This window comes from Etheostoma spectabile, chromosome 5, assembly GCF_008692095.1.
Source record: "Etheostoma spectabile isolate EspeVRDwgs_2016 chromosome 5, UIUC_Espe_1.0, whole genome shotgun sequence".
Lineage (NCBI taxonomy): Eukaryota > Metazoa > Chordata > Actinopteri > Perciformes > Percidae > Etheostoma > Etheostoma spectabile.
Window position 1 is genome coordinate 13,289,565 of NC_045737.1, and position 18,196 is coordinate 13,307,760.

Genomic DNA, 18,196 nt, shown 5'->3' on the forward strand with positions numbered 1-18,196 from the left:
AAACATTACCCAAAAGCATCTGGCATGGGGCGAACGTCAGGACCATTTGGGACCAAAGGGGTAAGCCAACGTCCACAAAGCGTAGCTCATACGGCGCCATGCAGGAATTCTACCAGGCACTCACCCGTAGTTAGCATCCCATTGACTGCCATTCATTTTGGCTCCACTTTGACAGCGAATAACTTTACATCTGAAGCATTTAAAAACTTTATCTGTCCATTAATTATTCCTAAAGACACAAGACTGCTGCACACGTTAAGGATCTCAGCTTCCTCAGGAAATAGAGTCTGCTCATCCCCTTACTGCTGTTTACAAGAAGGGGATGAGCAGACTCTATTTCCTGAGGAAGCTGAGATCCTTCAACGTGTGCAGCAGGATGTGGAGATTCTTCTACCAGTCTGTTGTGCCAGCGCTCTGTTCTCCTCCGCCATCTGCTGGGGCAGCAGCATCGAGCCGGCACACAAACAGACTGAACAAACTGATCAGGAAGGCTGGCTCTGTGATCGGCTGCAAATGGACACATTTGAGCTGTGGTGGAGAGGAGGTCCTGAACAAACTGTTATCTATCATGGATAACCCTGACCACCCTCTCCACCCCACACTGGTCCAACAGAGGAGCAGCTTCTCTAAGAGGCTCCGACAGTTTATGCCGCACGGACCGTACAGGAAATCATTCCTACCACAGACAATAACTCTTCAACACGTCATCCCTGGGTGCTAGATGAGACTCTGAGACACCCCACATTGCAATAAGGGCAACCGAACGATTGGTTCATTACATTTTTTAGCATACTTATTTTAACAGCTGCACATTTAGTTTTTTCCCATGTTGTATATACTTAATATTTGTTCTTACATTCTTATATTTTTTTCTTATATTTTGTTATTATATTAATATTTCATGTATATTGTATGTATGTATATTTTTGTGTGTCTGCTACACACTGTAATTTCCCATTTTTTTGGGATCAAAATATCTATCTATCTATCTATCTATCTATCTAAGACAACGTATAAAAGGCTCCGTTACCTTATACCTCATGTTATGGCTCCGTACCAGGAACTTTTTGTAAAAATCATTGTGTCATAACCAGTTAGCAAATCCATGACTCCATTCATTTTTGTGCCACTTTGACAGGGATAACATCTGAAGAAAAACGTTACTGAGATTTGAGATTACTTGTGTGGAAGTCTCTGCTCTGCCATCCTCTGCACACTTTTTGTTGTTTTTGTAATAAACTTTATTTACATTTCACATTTCAGCTCAATTTTAGACATATACTAATTTTAGACAATACTATAATACTAAAATGTAAATACACTGTGCCTGTGTGCTGTACTTGTGTGGGTTAGAATCAGTTCACTTTAAGTTCAATCACTTCCACTTCACATAATGGTAATCACACCCATAACATAAATACTCACTTTAAATTAGAAAAACTAATACATTTATGATAACATTATACAATAAACTGGAAAAGTAGATACAATGTTATTCTGTTATTGGTTGTAAACTATGACATACAGTACAGTTTTAGATTTAGGGAAGGTCCAGCCTTCAGGCATAAAAACATTGCTATACATTAAGCTAAGAGGCATGATCTCATCACAGAAGATGTCTCCACATGACAAAACAAAACAACTTCCTGGTTTTTTTCTGCAGACAAAAACACCGTACCACCTCACAACCTGGCACAGTATCGCATATTACACATATCTTTCGTTCACATTTTGGTTCCTTGTTGGATACTTGGAGTCCTCGGAACGGCACTTTGAAACATTAAGTTGTGTAGATACAGATCTTGGTAACTCAAAAATACAGTTTGACAAAAGAAAAGCACCAAGCAGGAGCTGTGAAGCCGTCCATGTGGACTGTACATTTTGTAGCTTCTTGTTTGCATCTTCTGTCCTCCAGGGTGCGGACTACTTTTATACTTCCAGTCCCTCCACCATCTTCTGCATGTAGGTGTTTCTGAGCTCTTCCAGGATAAACTAAGTCATTTAAAAACAGGTATTGGGTCAGCACGGTCGGACAGGCGGCTCCAGCCTGTTGGACAAGGCTGTCAGCACCGGTCAAACTTGGCGTATCGCAAAGCTTGGCTCTCCTCGGCTCCCCTGCTCCCCCACAGCAGCCTCATCTGGAAGTCGGTCAGGAAGAGCTCCAGGATCTCCGCCTGCTCGGAATCCTGCAACATCAACGCCACCTTATTAGTGGATCAACAGCAAGTTCACATTTATCTCAAAATACCTGATTTTTATTTTTCACTTTACCTCCTACAATTTTTAAATCTTTTTCTTTTTAAATGATAACTTCAGAAAGGAGCACAAGCGCACGCATCATTAAAGACTGCTCTCACCCCAACCACAGACTGTTCATGCCCCTCCCCTCCGGAGGCCTCCCAGGTCTCTACACACCCGTACCAGCATGTTTGAGAAAAGCTTCTTTCCTGCAACTGTCTCCTACTGAACTCTAGCTCTGACTAGCACTTGAGTTAAATCACGTAAACATTACACATATGCTTAAAGCAATTAAGCTAAATTCCACATCAATGGAATAAGGCAGAGTTGCACAACTCATGAGTATGAATATGATCAAAGTCACGTAACTGGGGCAGGGGCACTGCTGGGCTATAGCATGTGGCAAAATAAATGAACACAAACTTTGATGATATGGCAATTTAATTTGATTTAGCTTTACTAATGCTTATTATCAAATTCCCTCAAAAAGGGAGGGCCAATCATATTTCAGGGGGGACGGGTGCCACTATGTGCCCCCCCTCTGACCAGGGGTTCCCAAAACTTTCAGCCCACGACCCCAAAAAACGGTGCAAGTGACTTGCGACCCTCCCACTATACATTGCGCGCAACCGCGCATGCACTATAGGCGTGAAATCAAAAGAGCTGTTCCCTTTTAGTTATTTGCTTGGTTTATTTTAATTTAGCCACTAGTTTTATCTTGTGTTAAAATTATGGCTAACATGTGCTATTTCTAATCTGTTTGAAATTTTTAATTTATTTCTGTAAATCATCTTGTGACCCCCCCCTCTCTGGCTTGCGACCCCTCCGTGGGTCCCGACCCCACTTTGGGAATCACTGCTCTAGACCACTGTTTAACAGCTGGATGAATAAACACTGAGTTATTCTCTAAGTTTTATAATGCCACAGACCCTGTTTGATACCACAACTGGAAGGCACCACAATACAAAGTTTCAAATCCTACGGTATAGGCGGACTTAAATTATTACTTTACTTGGTTATTCCTAAATATGCAGGTCTAATTTTCCTTTGACCAGTTTTGATAATCAGAACATCTCTCTCCACTCCCTCACCTTGCAGTTGCTCTCAGCGTTGGAGCGTAGATGCCCCCCGCTGGGCGATGGTTCTCGCTGCCCCAGGTGGAACATGACCACGTCCACCCCGTCTTCCACTGTCTCCATGGCTCTGTCCCCTCACCCACGGCTATACTCTTCTCCAACAGAGACAGGAGGGGTAGGACGTGGGGGAAGGTGGTGCTGGACAGCGGGCAGCTTTCTGGAGGACAGACACACAGACAGAGTCCTTGTTTTGTTTTTTTTGTAAAAAGGAAGATGTGTTTTGCAAATGGACCATGCAGTGGAGGACCCCTACCTCTCCCGTCATTCAGGCTCTTCATACGGCCTCAGAGTTTTCTCGTAGAGAATAGCCCCCTCTGTGTCGCTGCCTTAATGCCGTCCAGTCTGCGTCAGACAGACACCTTAGAGAAAGTGAAACATCACCTTATAACAGTCAGTCAGTAATGGCTTCCAGATGTAGGGGTGTGGCCCCCCGGTGCTCAGAAGAACCAGGATTACATTTGAGTCCATTTTTCTAAACCGCACATGTTATACTCGACTGAGAACTGAGAACTACCTTTGGAAGCCTCAAACATCATTTGAACTCTCAAGACCGATGCAGTTGTCAATTTCCCGTCCATTAAATGCACCTGCGCCCATCTTTGCGCCCATGGCGTGCTGGTCCTACAGGGAGGTGTGTTCAGGTGAATTCTTGATCCGAGGCAGCGGAAGTGACCACGCCATGACCAAAAAAAACCTGGTCTAAAGTCAATAGTAGTCAACTAACAGCAAATTAGTAATATGTGCCTAGGGTTTGCACGTGTGCACACACTATGCTTGTTACACACACAGGGAAAGCAGCAGCACACAAACATGCAAAAGATTAAAAATAAATATTATGTGCAAATCCGGCATGTAAAGAGCATTGGTCCAAGGTAAAAACGTGCTGGCTTTTAAAGGAAACGGGAGATGACACTCTGGTTGGTTCATGGCATGTTACGCCAAAACACACACTACAGACGCCGCCGCCGTTACAGACGGATCCGCAGCTGTTCTCCCCAAGCACCTGCATCATGTGCTTCACCCTGTGCACTTAGATCGTGAAATAGGGCCCAATATCTTACCTCTTAGTGTTTTAGCCATAATATGGTATTTGGTAGAAGAGTTTTGGAGGGAAAAAATGTGTAATGGGATTCCACTGGAGTGATGTTTATTTCAGCCGTATACAAAATGAAATAAACAACTTGCATTTAATGAAAAAGTACAAAGTGTTTTAGATTTTGTATTTTATATACTGTATGTTCTTTTGTATGTGTTTATTCTGACATGGAATAAAATAAAAGGGGTAATTTGACCGGATGTACTGTATTTTATTATTCATCAGTACAGTCTAAGGAGATGCAGTGATGTGACTCTGTAAAAGTAATCTCTGTGAATACAAACTTTGAAAAAAAAGAAAGAATGACAAATACAATTTAAGAGATGTTTTCTCTATTGAAAATACATCATGCAAACTTTGACATAAATAACACAGTACTGACCTAAAATTCTTTGAATTTATAACACCAATAAAAGATAATATAATGTATTATGCAAGTACAGCCGTGCCAGTGGTTTTTTATGGACAGTGGGTAAGGGGTTATACTTCAGGTTTTATTGCAGAGGATAACCTTAGCAACACATAATGTGTGAATTTGAACTTTAGCCTCTTCATGTTCAGCAGGGACATCGTTTGCTGTTGTCCCCCTCCTTCTTTTCATGCTTCCTGTCTTTCTCCACAAAATACCCCCAAAACCTCCAATCAATGTAATTCTGTAAGTGACGCATGCGTACCTGCGGCAGCTCTAGCGCTCTCATGACGGCAGCAAATCCGAACATGTTGCCCATAGTGCCCTTGAGCTCAGCTGCGATTTGGATGATTTTATGAAGCAGGCCGCCGCTCCTCCGTCGTCCCTGTGCAGCCCAACACATCCACAGCCAGCATGATCGCCATGGTCTGGAACCTGCAGATGTTTAGCTCATATAACACATTTCATTCTCCCAAAAAGAAAACCAACATGGTGGATGGATGAAAAATGGAGAGACAACTTTGCTGTTCTTAGGACAACTTCACACATTGTTTGACTTACTCATGTGTTAAATCTTAAGGGCTGCACCAGAGTAGCCAAGCAGCGTTGTAACCTAAATCAAGGGTCTATCCTCTGTATTCTCAGTTTCACACTTTCATTCTTCTCATAATTTGATGTAGTACTTTGTCATGTTTAGGGAACCTGCTGAAATTTAACATGTAACATTAGCAAGATAGCTTGTTAAAATAAACTTTATTTAGATTTTTCATTCAGAGAAGGAGTACAAGTTACCAGGTGCATTTCCCAAACAAACCTCCCTCAAATACCTGAAGCAAACAATAGATATCTAAATACTGGGTATGCTTAAAAATTATAACACAATAGATATAAAAAAAAACTGTTCAAGATGCTTGCATATAGATTGAGTCAGACTATGACATTATCGCCTCAAGTGTGTTTATGCTATAATGTTGGTAATAAAACAATATAGGATTAATTTGCTATTACAAAAAAGGCTTAATTCAACAAAAGACAACTTTGTACTTATCACATTAAAGGGGTCTAAGTCGTATACAACTTTTTGCAAAACCCATGCACTGATTACTTGACTTTTTCTAATCAGAGTGGTCGTCATCTTTCTGACCCATTGTATAATGAAAGGGGCTTTGTTGATTATAAGGCCAACAGAAATGCGAATGAGTTTTCCTGGGATTTCTGTTGGCTGTGCTGATCGTTGCTTTTTACCATTTTAATGACGCCACAGCCTCAAATTCCAGCAGCTGGTTGACATTAATTCCGTCAATGAATTTGGGGCTGCTCTCTACAAACCTCTTTCTGTACTCGGCCAAAGATCGTTGGCGACAATAAAGAAACACCCTTCTGATTGAGTTGTTCTGATTGAGAACTACTGGTTGGTCTAGGTTGTCTGGGTGACGGTGCCAGGATTTTTGAATTCTTTCTCACCTCTCCAGTGTCCTGTCTTACCTGTGTGCCATGTGGAACGTAAGCAGCTCCATCCCAGAACTGACTCCCATCATCCTTTGCACCTCCGGGGTCACTCAGAATTCTGGCCACCTGGGAAACACAGACATACAGTGTTTTATAAATCTACTCCTACAGGGCATCTTTAAATGTGGTGTGTGATTTAATGCCTTAATGTGTAGCCCTATTCTTGTGTGTTTGTGTTTGATTTTGGTTTTCTTTAGTTAGTGGCAGTTTTATGACAAGACAATGCACTCTCAAACATCCCATATTCATGTTTGTCTCTGACACCTCGTCATGTGTTATCACTTAATCTGTGTAAAGAGAACCTGTAAATTATTAATACAAATGTGCATTAAACACAACATTGGCACATTATCATCTTAGAGTTAAGCGTACTCCCAATCTACACACCGCAGATACTCAGCAACATACTAGCATTTAGAAATGACTGTGCCCACCTGACCAGTACTCATTCTCCTTTTAGCTCTGTTTGGTTTCCGCTAACTCCTGAGGAAATCAGTACATTCTCTTCAGTTGCTTAAGTTCCGCTTTCTTCACCAGCTGGTTTCTAATGTGTCTTCTGCTGTTTGCTACTGGAGATAAAGAACATTCATTGCCAGACTGATTCACAAATGTCTTTTACTCTGGAACCTCTCGGTTCATTTTGATTTCCAAGGGCGTTTTCCAATGGGGAAGGCCAAGTACCTCTACACAAAATTGAATAGACCTACAACCAATCAGAACAACCAAACAACTTGGCTATGAGCGACACATGCAAGTTGGGGCATTGCATGGTATGTTTTGTGGTGAGATGCAATCAAAGCTTATGTTTGGGCCATAAAGGGAGGTTAATAAACTAAAGTCTTGGTATAGTTAAGGGAACAGCTGAGTTTGGAGATAACACAACAAGCAAACCTTTTCACATTATAAATGTAATTCTAACCACTGTTATTCTAAAAAATCTTGATTACAGCAGCTTACACAGTACCGTGCAGTCAGCCTTGGTGATCTGTTTGGCTGCTGTCCGGGGGTCAACCTCCGCCAGCACCTCCTTCACCCTCCGCAGGATGCCCACTTCCAAAGGCTTGTTCTCCTTGGACATCAGCGAGGACAGTACCTGTTCGGTTTGAAAGACGAGACCGCCTCCACCACTGGGAGAAGTACACGTTCCCGTCCTCCAACCTCAGCTGATTGATGCCTACTGACCCTTCCTCCACCCGCAGCCTCTCCACGTAGCTCTGGGCAAGTACAGCTCTGTGTAGCAGCTTCCCCCTACATCACAGGACGGGGAGTCCTGGTTCAGTCTGTCGTTCCTCTGTCTGCGAGAGTGCTTTGGGAGAGGGCAGGGTCGGGTGGTATCAAAGCACCTGGAGGGGGTCGGGATGGAGCCACACTGGCGGTCCGGCTACTGCAAGGCTTCCAACTGTGGGGCTGGAGACGGATGAAAAGAGAAAAAGAGAAATTTTATGAACTCTTATAATGGTTGTAGTCCCTTTTACTCTGTCGCCCATCAAATGATTAAGGTTTTAGTTTTTTAGTGTACAGACAATCAGAAAAACACATTGTCTATCTACAGTCTGATATACTCTATTTGAGGCTATATGACGTCTAGGGCCCTATCTTGCATCCAGCGCAGCGCAAAGCCTGACTCAAGTGTCTTTGCTAGTTTAAGACCGACGCAGTTGTCAATTTCCCATCCATCAAATGCACCGGCGCAAATCTTTGCGCCCATGGGCGTTTTACACGGAGGTGTGTTCAGGTGAATTCTTGACGCATTGCTATCTCGAGCAGCGGGACGTGACCACGCCATTGACCAACTAAAAACCTGGTCTAAAGTCATATAGTCAATTACCACACATTAGTAAAATGTGCCTAGGGTTATGCACAGTGTGCACACACAATGCTTGTTACACAAGGCAATCCGCCATCATAATAGCAATGCACCAAGGTACAAAGGCCCTGCTTTTGCAAAAGATTCCAGGGAGGTGTGTTCAGGTGAATTCTGCCGTTTGATCTTGAGGCAGCTGAAGTGATCATGCCACTGACCAACAAACCTGGTGTAAAGTCATTAGTGCAGCATTTCATGGTTATTTACAGCATATTAAGTAAAATTCGCCTAGGCTTATGCACAGCACACGCAAACTATGCTTGTTACACACACACACACACAGGGAAGCACACCAGCACACAAACATGCAGATTACACATACAAATAAAAATATTAGGGTGCAAATCCGCCATTATAATAGCAATGCGCCAAGGCACAAACACACGCCTGGCTTTTAAAGGGAATAGGAGATGCCAAACTAGCAAAAATGGATTTGGACACGCCCATAAACGCAAATTAGATCTTTAAATAGGGCCCCAAGTTAAAGTTGACTTGTTTTAAAAAGGTGAATTGTTTTTTTTCCCCTGACAAAATCCTTCACCTTGGCGTCTATGAACATATTTGTTTTGGTAATTTTCAAAAAAGACATGGCCCTTCATTTATTAAACGTGCGTACGCCCTACAACAGGCGCAGGACGGGCGTACGCCGTTCCTACGCAAAGCTCGGCATTTATCAATTTGAACTTGAGCGTGGGCTGCGAAAGGCGCTGATCACTTACAATGACAATGGCGATCTGCCTCTTTTAGAAGACCTCTATGAGCCGAGAAACAGTGCACACGTAGCCTCCACACCAAGTCACAGGGTGGGGGGGTACCCTACTATCCACTCCAGAAAGTCTGCAACATTGTTTTAGCCTGTGGGTTTCTGCACAACATCACGCAGAAAACAGGCACGGTGCTAGCTGACCCGATGCCCAGAGAGCAGTGTCCAGAATACAGACCCAACTGGACTATATGAAAGAGACAAGATATTACTCCTCACTTTCAAAAGGTATGTGTTTGGCAATGTATTTAAAACAGGATGCATGACGATGCACACATATTTTTATTTATTCTTCAGGTTTTTGTCTTTTAAAATATCATTAATGGCCACAAGTGAACGATTTCTTTCTGCCACTGATTGACATATGCTCTTGTTTTTCCAGCCCTCTGCTGTCAAGAGACTGGGTTGGGGTGGTGGTCCAGCAGAGGTGGAGGGGGGGGGGATACGCGCTTTCCCTCACAACTGTTTCCTGACTCTGACCCTGGGTGAAATAAATTCTGCATTCTTCCTACAGCTTAATACCAGTTTTTAGGTTGCGAAATAGTACACACATTACTGCAAATTAAACTGAATGTCAGGGTTTCAATCTCCACCTCAAAAAGCCGCTTCTCAGTTCAACAATATCACTCGTATCTCAGTACTACTCTCATGTCAATGTCCAAGTCACACCCCCCTCCCTCCCGTTTCAGCTCTCTTGTATAACCAACCTGCAGCTGCTGCATGAAAAACACTCCGAACTTTATTCCTGTTCAGTGTCTGCACCCTCCTAACTGCTTTACAGTCAGAGCTAACAGTAAATCAGTGATCCATCTGCTGTGAGAAGAGGCCGGACACACATGTTCATGTTGACACGTGAAATCTGTTGACAAGGACGCTCGTGGTAAGTGCTGAGATCAAAATTCAAAACCAGTGAAGAAGTTGTTCAAGATGAAATGGGCTTGCGGTATGTTGGTACAAAGCTAAAAAAAACTTTTACTGATTTTTCAGTTTTGTTTTCATGTCGGATACGTATTATTCTACGTGTAAGTTACTGTGATGTATATGTGCTTGCATTGAGTGTGAAGCAAATGTACTTCAGATGGATGCTATGATCTCAAAGATTAACGGTTCTTATGACAAATTCAACAAAATTACGCCACTTTATGAATGCTTTGAGAAACCTGGCTTCAGGCGATCTTTCACAACTATGGTATTCCTGAAGTTCATCTTATAGACTGTAAGAAAATGAGTAGACTCATGGCTGCAGGAAAACTCAGACTAAGAACAAAATGTTCTACTGTGTGCAAATACAGTAAGAACATTGAGAATTATTTTGGAGAACAGAAACGTATCAGCTTACAAATTGCCTCAGGTTTTCCTGGTAGTATTTTGTTGTTCCATGCATTGCCTCAATTTTCAGGTCTCCAAAATGTTATTACACATCAAAGTATTAATACTAAACAGTTTTAATAATAGCTAAGATAGAGCCCTATCATTAAGTCCTTGCAGTGGTCTCAAGATACTGTAGTTTTATTAACCTTTACCCAGGTGTATAAATTATTTACTTATAAAGCATATAGTATATGTATATATATAGTAGTAGTAGTAATAGTAGAAGTAGTAGTAGCACATAACTTTTACTTTAGTGAACCTGAGACAAAATGATATTTCCTCCAAAAGATTATAAACATGTTTTAAACACTCTGTGAAGCACACATGTATACAATACATTCTTCTTCTTGTTAGCACCATATGTGAACGCTTGCTTGACCTTGTAAATACAAAAGCACTGCTACTAAATCCCCTTAATCTTCAACACCTATTATAATGAGAAACACATGTACATGAACATAAAGCTGTGAGAAAACATCTACCAAATCCAAACCGCTTTATGAATATCTTGGGAATTAGAGGCGGATTTCCACACTGTATGGTTGTGTAATCAGGAACGGAAAAATGTAAGTCTTGGACCAGTGAGCGTACTTTTGCTGACAATTATTTGGTGAAAGAATTTTAAGGATGTGTTTTTTGGGCTGCAGTATTGAATTTAAAATGCACCCATAAGTTTAGGGCATGCACGCAATCTATGCATGAGAGGACACATGTATAAACAGAACAAAAACTGAAAGTTTGGACCAAAAGCTTCTTGGAAGTACTCTACTCCTGCAAAACCAAATTTTAGCAAGCTCTCCTTTGTTCCATAGGCCATCAAACTCCTTAATAATGAGGTACTGTACGATAATAGGTAGATTTGGTTTATATATTTTTTATTACCCTTTCTTACAGCTGGTCTGGAACCCTTATCCCCATCCCTCCCCCATAGTGCCTTGGTCTATGTATGAGTGGCGATGTATACATGTTATGGTTTTTCTTCTTCCCTGTCTTTTCTGTCCTAATGTTGTTTTAAATACCATGTGATGTGATTTTTTACTGCAACATAATTTCCACATGGAGACAATAAACATGAACGAACGAAGCTGGCGCACACAAACTCTGGTTAGCGGATTTGATGATGACACACTTAGACCTCTGCAACTACACAACATGCCATTTTATAAACCACAATCAGAGGTTTCAAATGAGTCCAACTTCCATTGACAGCTTGTTTGATCCCGTGTTCAAGGAGCTGAGGGATCCTGAACCATAACCACAACCAGACCTGTAGATAGGTACACCAGCGTATCTTTACAAGCATCAGGAGTTTTACAAGATGGCGAGTCATATCTTGTCTAAACCACCAACCAAAATTTGCGAATGAGTCTAGCTTCCGTGATTCGATTCAATCATTGCCAGCAGTTTTTTTCCAGACTTAAACCTTTGTCTCTCAGTATAATATAATATATAAGATAATATATCATATACTAATCTGAGAGGACTGCAACTTTCGGCAGAAACATTTCTAATATGAAGAAGCTGAAATGAGATAATCTATATTTTAAATTTATTTATGTAAGTATTTGTTAAGTCGATGCCTGCTCTTGACCTCAAGAAATGTACAGCCTTGTCGAGAGAGCTGATCTACATCCTCACATCTCTTGTCAGAATTTCTTTCAGAGATGTTCCAACCGATTCTGGTGGCACTTGCAGTGCTGATCTGCTCTTCACCCTTGGTAAATGGAGGGAAGTCTTGGTGTTCCCTGTGGATGGAAGCCACTGGATCAACATGAAAGTCCTCATTGAGGAGCTCCACTCCAGAGGCCATGAAATCACAGTGATGGCGCCATCAGACAGCTGGCATCAAGCCAGAGTCCCCTCACTACATGGCCATCACTATAATTCCTCTGCTGTTTTATGAAGAACTCTTTGGGTCCTTTGTAACTACAATGATTACCATGCGCGGGAAGGTGCTTCTTTATGACCCGTATAGCTTTGGAATATAGACTGTTGGAGCAGTTCTATGAGATGAATAAACAGGTGATTCAGATGATTCGGGATGTGTTTGAGAATACAAAACTGATGCAGAGCCTGCTGATGCCAAATATGATTTGGTTCTGACGGACCCGGCGATTGGTGGTGAGTTCTTTTGGCTCACCGTTTGGGTCTTCCACTTGTCTTAATGTGAGGTGGACTATTCAGGGAGAGGACATCATGCAATTGCCCTTCCCCACTATCCTATGTCCATACCAACGTCAGAGCTGACTGACAAGATGACATTTCCCCAACGGGTCAAAAACATATTTTACTTTGCCTTCACTGTTTTTCAAACTTGGTATGTCACAGACTCAAACTACAACCTTTGTCCATCATTACTTTGGAAATGATGTACATTATATGGAGTTGTTCCAGGCAGCTGACATCTGGCTGATGAGAAATGTTTTACCTTTGAATTTCCCCACCCACAATGCCAAACATTGTCTACATGTCAGGATTTCAGTGCAAACCCCCAAGCCACTGTCTAAAGAACTAAGGACTTTGTCCAGAGCTCTGGTGACATGGGGTCATTGTTATGACATTGGGAACGCTGGTAACAACACTTCCTGAGGACTTACTGAGGACTTGCAGCTGCTTTTGCCCAACTCCTCAAAAGGTATCTGAGCCAAAGGCAAAAGACCATCCCCCTCGGCAACAACACCTTACTCTTAGACTGGCTGCCCCAAATGACCTCCTAGGCCACCCCAAGACCAGAGTTTTTGTGGCCCACGGAGGCACCAATGGAATACAGGAGGCCATCACCACGGTGTCCCCCTGGTCGGCCTTCCCCTCCTGTTTGACCAGCATGACAATTTCTTCAGGAGTAAAGCAAGAGGTGTGGCCAAAAATCTGGACATTGCAACTGTGAACAAATAACTTCCTGGAGGCACTGAAGGAGGTACTCTATGACCCAGCTACACAGAGAGATGAAGGCGCTGTCCAACCTGCAGAGAGACCGCCCATGAAACCACTGGACCGGCCATGTTCTGGATTGAGTTTGTCATAGGCACAAAGAGCGGCACATCTAAGGACGAGTCTTACAATGTCAATGATCCAGTACCACTCAATTGATGTGGTGGGGTTTCTGCTGGCAGTTATTTTGCTAGTTTTTACTGTTTTTGTTTCTGTAGTTAGGTTTTTTTTTCGAAAAGTGTTTTCTGGAAGCAAAGTCAAAAAGGAATGAGGACTGTGTAGCGCGATAATTGTTTAACACAGCCTGAGTGTGTGTAGCTGAATGCCCTCACAAACCTAATATTGTCTAATGACTTCCGCCAAACGTCTATTTGAAAATCTGTTAATATTTTACAATATAATTTGGTGAAAATATAGACCTGGAGTCTAGCGATCAGTTTTAAGTCCATATCCAGCAATGTTTAAGGACATCCTACAGGTTTAATGTAGAAGAAGAAGTATTGTTATAAACTAGTGAACTTACTTAATTGAAACGCAAAGGTTAAATTTTTATAAAAACTGGCACATGTACTGTATCTTGTGAGAGTTCATCACTAGGGCTGAGGGCTGATTCAATATTGTATGTGATTTTTGGTGATGTTATGATGTTGTCATGTTTTTTTCCACTAATTTAAAGGATTGTGAGCAAGCTGTGAGTGAAAATTAACAATATGTGTAAAAGAAAAACTATAATAAACCATTTTAAGAGTTTGGTCTTGTGTACTGAGTAACAATGGAACAGTTTATTGCTTCACCAAAAGTGTGATTAACTTTTATGTATATTTCTATATCATTATTATACACCACAAGTCTGCAAATATGTAATAGAAAACTTGCATTCTGGACCGTACAGTAAATATACACACAGGAATATCGTAGGAGCCACATATTGTATGTTGTTTATGGTCTCATTTATATTATTTATTGATTATTATATTGTGCACTAATATTATAGGTGGTGGGTTTGAGCAGAAGTGATATAATATTTGTTGGCTTCACCTGTTCACCTTGGTCTTTTGGGCTTTGACAGAGAGGGGGTGAACCTGGGAGCAAAAACTTTCTGATGACCGCCGCACTACCGCACTTGGCACAAAATAATTATACATTTGGTAGCTGCAGTACTAGTTATATTTTACGTGTGTAGGAATAAATCATTGCAATACAATCTTGAGCGCGTCACAGTGTGTATATGTATATCTCAGTGTTTAGTCCCATCTGGTTGGACTGCTTACAGCCTCAACAACCATATATATATACAAACATAATGACTCAGTGTGTTACTATTCCCAAATGTGGTGTACACTAAATAAAAATGTTGAAACAATCCTTAAAAATATAATAATGATTACAACTTTATCGGCTAACGGCGTTTGTATCAGGATTGCTTTTGCAGAAATGAATTTTTCAGAAGTGAATATAGATACAGGTTAAAAGAAAACCAGAACCTTTAGTTTTCCACAATTAAATATACAACTAGGTAATAGAAACAAACAATTTAATAAATGAATACATTTCATGTTTACTTTACCCAACCAGCAAATAATGCTGTCATCTTTGTGAAGTTATGTATTAAACATCTTTGTTAGAATCTTCACTATTAAAGATGCATTTTCTGCTTTAAAAAAATATACTGTTTGTAATTTAGAAAATAGTCATAGGCCGGTTACCGGTTTCAAGGTATCACGCGGTTTGAAAAAGTCAAGGTATCAAAACCATTAAAATATTCTGTCATACCGTTCCTATTAATAATAATAATTATAATAATAATAATAATAAGTTCATTTGATAAACTACCTGTTATAGACACAAGTCACAAAGTGTTTCACAAGATGTGTAAAAATACAACAGAGTCCAAAAGAAAATTAGCAAGGAAAAAAAAATTGAAAGAGCAATAAAAACAATTAAAAGATTAAAACCCAGTCACAAACATGAGTCAAAAGCGAATTTAAACAAATGCCTCTTAAGTTGCTCTTTAAAAGCATCAACAGAGACCGCAGACCGTAAGACAATTGGAAGGGCGTTCGGAGACACCACTTTAAAGCAAACGTCCCCTTTAGTTTTTTAAGCGAGTGTGTGGGACCATCAGTAATCCCTGGTTAGAGGACTTTGGGGAGCAGAGACCAGTAGTAAAAATCAAGGTCAACATGCCAGGGATTTATTTCAACAGCGGTCTTGTTACGACGGTCGTTAACAACTAGTTCAATCAAGCCAGGGTTTCCCAATCCAGCGACGTGCACGTTTACATAAAAGAGGTGGAGGCCAGAGTTCTGGTGAACGTGGGGTCATCGTTATGACATTGGGAACCCTGGTAGCAAAACTTATTGAGGACATTACTGAGGACGTAGCGGCTTCTTTTGCCCAACTTCCTCAAAAGGTGATCTGGAGGCACAAAGGAAAAAGACCATCCACCCCTACAGTTGTAGCTCTTTTTAGATCCAAACACAAAATGTATCTGTTTAGTCTGGCTTTGAATACGTAGCTGTGGTATGACAATTTAATTCTTCTGTTACTTTGTAACCTTTTCTGATTGTCATTTTAGAACCAGAAGGTACCGTAAGTATCGGTTCTGGTAAAATCCCTAGATCACATATCCCCCGTTTTAGCCTCCCGGTATGGGCTTTTAGTTAAATTCAGGATTGATTTTAAGGTTTTACATATTACAAATTTTTCAGCACAACATGGTCTTGCCGCAGCATACTGTACATCTGTGAACTTGTATGCCCCTATTCAGCTGCATGCACTCTCAGATCGTACAACAAAACAACAAAGCTCTGCTAACAGGCCTCCGATCAAGATCTAAAACTTAGGAGATTGTGCTTCCGCTGTCAGAACCCTAAAACTCTGGAACTGACTAGGCATGGGCCGGTATCCATTTCTGACAGGTGTAATCTTTAGCAAAAATCTCACAGTTTCACAGTATAACAGTATTGCAATTACATCTTTTAAAAGGTATAATATGTATAATATAATATAATATATATTTTTTTAAACACTGCACAGTGGCACAGAGAAAGATTACTAAACTGCAGTTTCTCTCCTTGACTACTCAGTAAAAACAGATCATACCTTAGGAGTGATATGACAGAAAATGTTAGTGGTTTGGGAATCCTTTGGTTTTTTCAAACTGCGGTATGAATTGAAAAGGTTAACCGGTCCATGGCTAGAACAGTCTTCCTGTTTAAATGAATCTTACAACCTTACTCATTTCTTTTAGATTGCTACTGAATAACTAATTTTTCTAACATTTCTTTGTAGTAATAACTTGTCTTTTTTGTATATTTGATGTATAATTTAATGTGATTCATTTGATGTGTTATGGGGGAAATTTCTTGTGAGTAAGAAAGATATCTAAAGAATCTGTAGATAATTGACAATGCAGTTTTATGAAAAGTAATACCCTGAGTCAAGTGATTAGTTTTAGTTTATATACAGGAATGTCTTGAAATAAAATAACAGAAATTTGATTTAAAAAACTGGCAAATGAATCTTGTGATTGTCTGGCTCTAGTGGCTGTAATTCTGCATCAAGGCTGAATTTCAGGAAAGAGACTTAGAGGTATTAGAGCTATAAAAAAAGCATCCAAAAAGCAGCATGTCATAGGATCTTTCAGAGCATTTTGGCAAATGGCCTATAACAGAGAGCTGAGTTAAGCGACAAAGGAAACCTTGAGACAGATTTACAGGTTTAACAAAAAAAGGTGCAACAAAGGCCCCCAGCCAAAATCCCAGGACAATGCCATCGTGTTCAGTGGCAGATGCAGAACGTGACAGATGGGTGGGCCTGGATTAAGTAGAGGTTGGCCTGAATCTAGGGTGTCCCAAAATCAAAGCAGTTGTCCCAAATCCAGGAAATTATATTGTCTATAGTAGCAGAGTCCTGAGTTGCATGATGAAACATTAAAAACTGTTCACAGAACTCAAAGGAGAAAAATGGAATTCATTATAGATGGGTTATCAGTTTTGTTTATACTGCTCGTTCAACCTCCAATTATGATTAACTAGCTCATATTTTTGACTAGGCTAAATAAGCCAAAATATCAACTAACTCTCCACTATTTTCAACATACTAGGTCATAGTTTAAATTTGGGCAAAACATGATTATAAATCATGCATTGTTTTCTGGTCCCTGTAGAAATGTGTTTCTTTATGTTAAACATTGGAGTTGAACATTGGGGTGCAGAAGAGAACCGTAAAGTGCTCTGGTATTGGCTCTGCGCCTGATTGTGTTTGTTTTTGTTTATTTCTTACATTCATTTACTGTTTAACATCTCAGTAGTGTTTTTTAAGAGCATTTTTGGCAAATGGCCCATAGTTGGGAGCTGAGAGCTGTGTAGAGACACAGGAAACCTTGAGAACGAGAGATTTAACAACAAAAGTGCAACAAAGATCTGGATGTTGCTGTTGTGTGGTATGCCATACATAAGTAAATGTAACAAAACTCTCTTAAATGAACTGACTTGGGAAAAATGGCACATTTCAAATTTGAATTTGACTCCCGTATCCTGTTAGTTCTGGGGAATTATTTTACATTGAAATTGGTCATTGATTACAGTAAACGTGCACAGAGTCACATCGACCAAGGAATGACTCAGCTGTAACTGGAGAATAAACATAACAGGATGGTTAATGATTTAATTATGTAGGACAGAGCACCAACGCGAAGAAGAGAAAGAGTTTAATATTAAACTCACTGTTGTACAGAGGAGAGAGAGAGGATTCTCCAGCAGTTATAGGAGGCCGGTCGTCCTGCTCCCTGTGTACATCCGCCTCCCTGTGGTGCGGAAAGGAAGGACTGCATGGAGACACAGAGAGAGAGAGAGAGAGAGAGAGAGAGAGAGAG

General features: G+C 40.8%; 1 protein-coding gene, 1 long non-coding RNA gene and 1 pseudogene across 2 annotated transcripts in view; 2 read left to right on the plus strand and 1 right to left on the minus strand.

Annotated features, from left to right (window-relative positions):
- Window positions 1-3,829, plus strand: part of LOC116689230 (uncharacterized) — a 7,086-nt gene extending 3,257 nt beyond the window's left edge. The window contains exons 2-3 of the long non-coding RNA XR_004331955.1: window positions 1,594-1,755; window positions 3,819-3,829. This is a non-coding gene — a long non-coding RNA (uncharacterized LOC116689230). The remainder of the gene's footprint in view (window positions 1-1,593; window positions 1,756-3,818) is intronic.
- The window catches only part of sh2d3cb (SH2 domain containing 3Cb), a 76,823-nt gene that overhangs the window by 40,018 nt on the left and 18,609 nt on the right, over window positions 1-18,196 (minus strand). The window contains exon 6 of the mRNA XM_032515661.1: window positions 18,048-18,148. Coding sequence (XP_032371552.1) covers window positions 18,048-18,148 — 101 coding nt within the window. The remainder of the gene's footprint in view (window positions 1-18,047; window positions 18,149-18,196) is intronic.
- On the plus strand, window positions 12,108-13,808 carry LOC116689228 (UDP-glucuronosyltransferase 2B31-like; annotated as a pseudogene).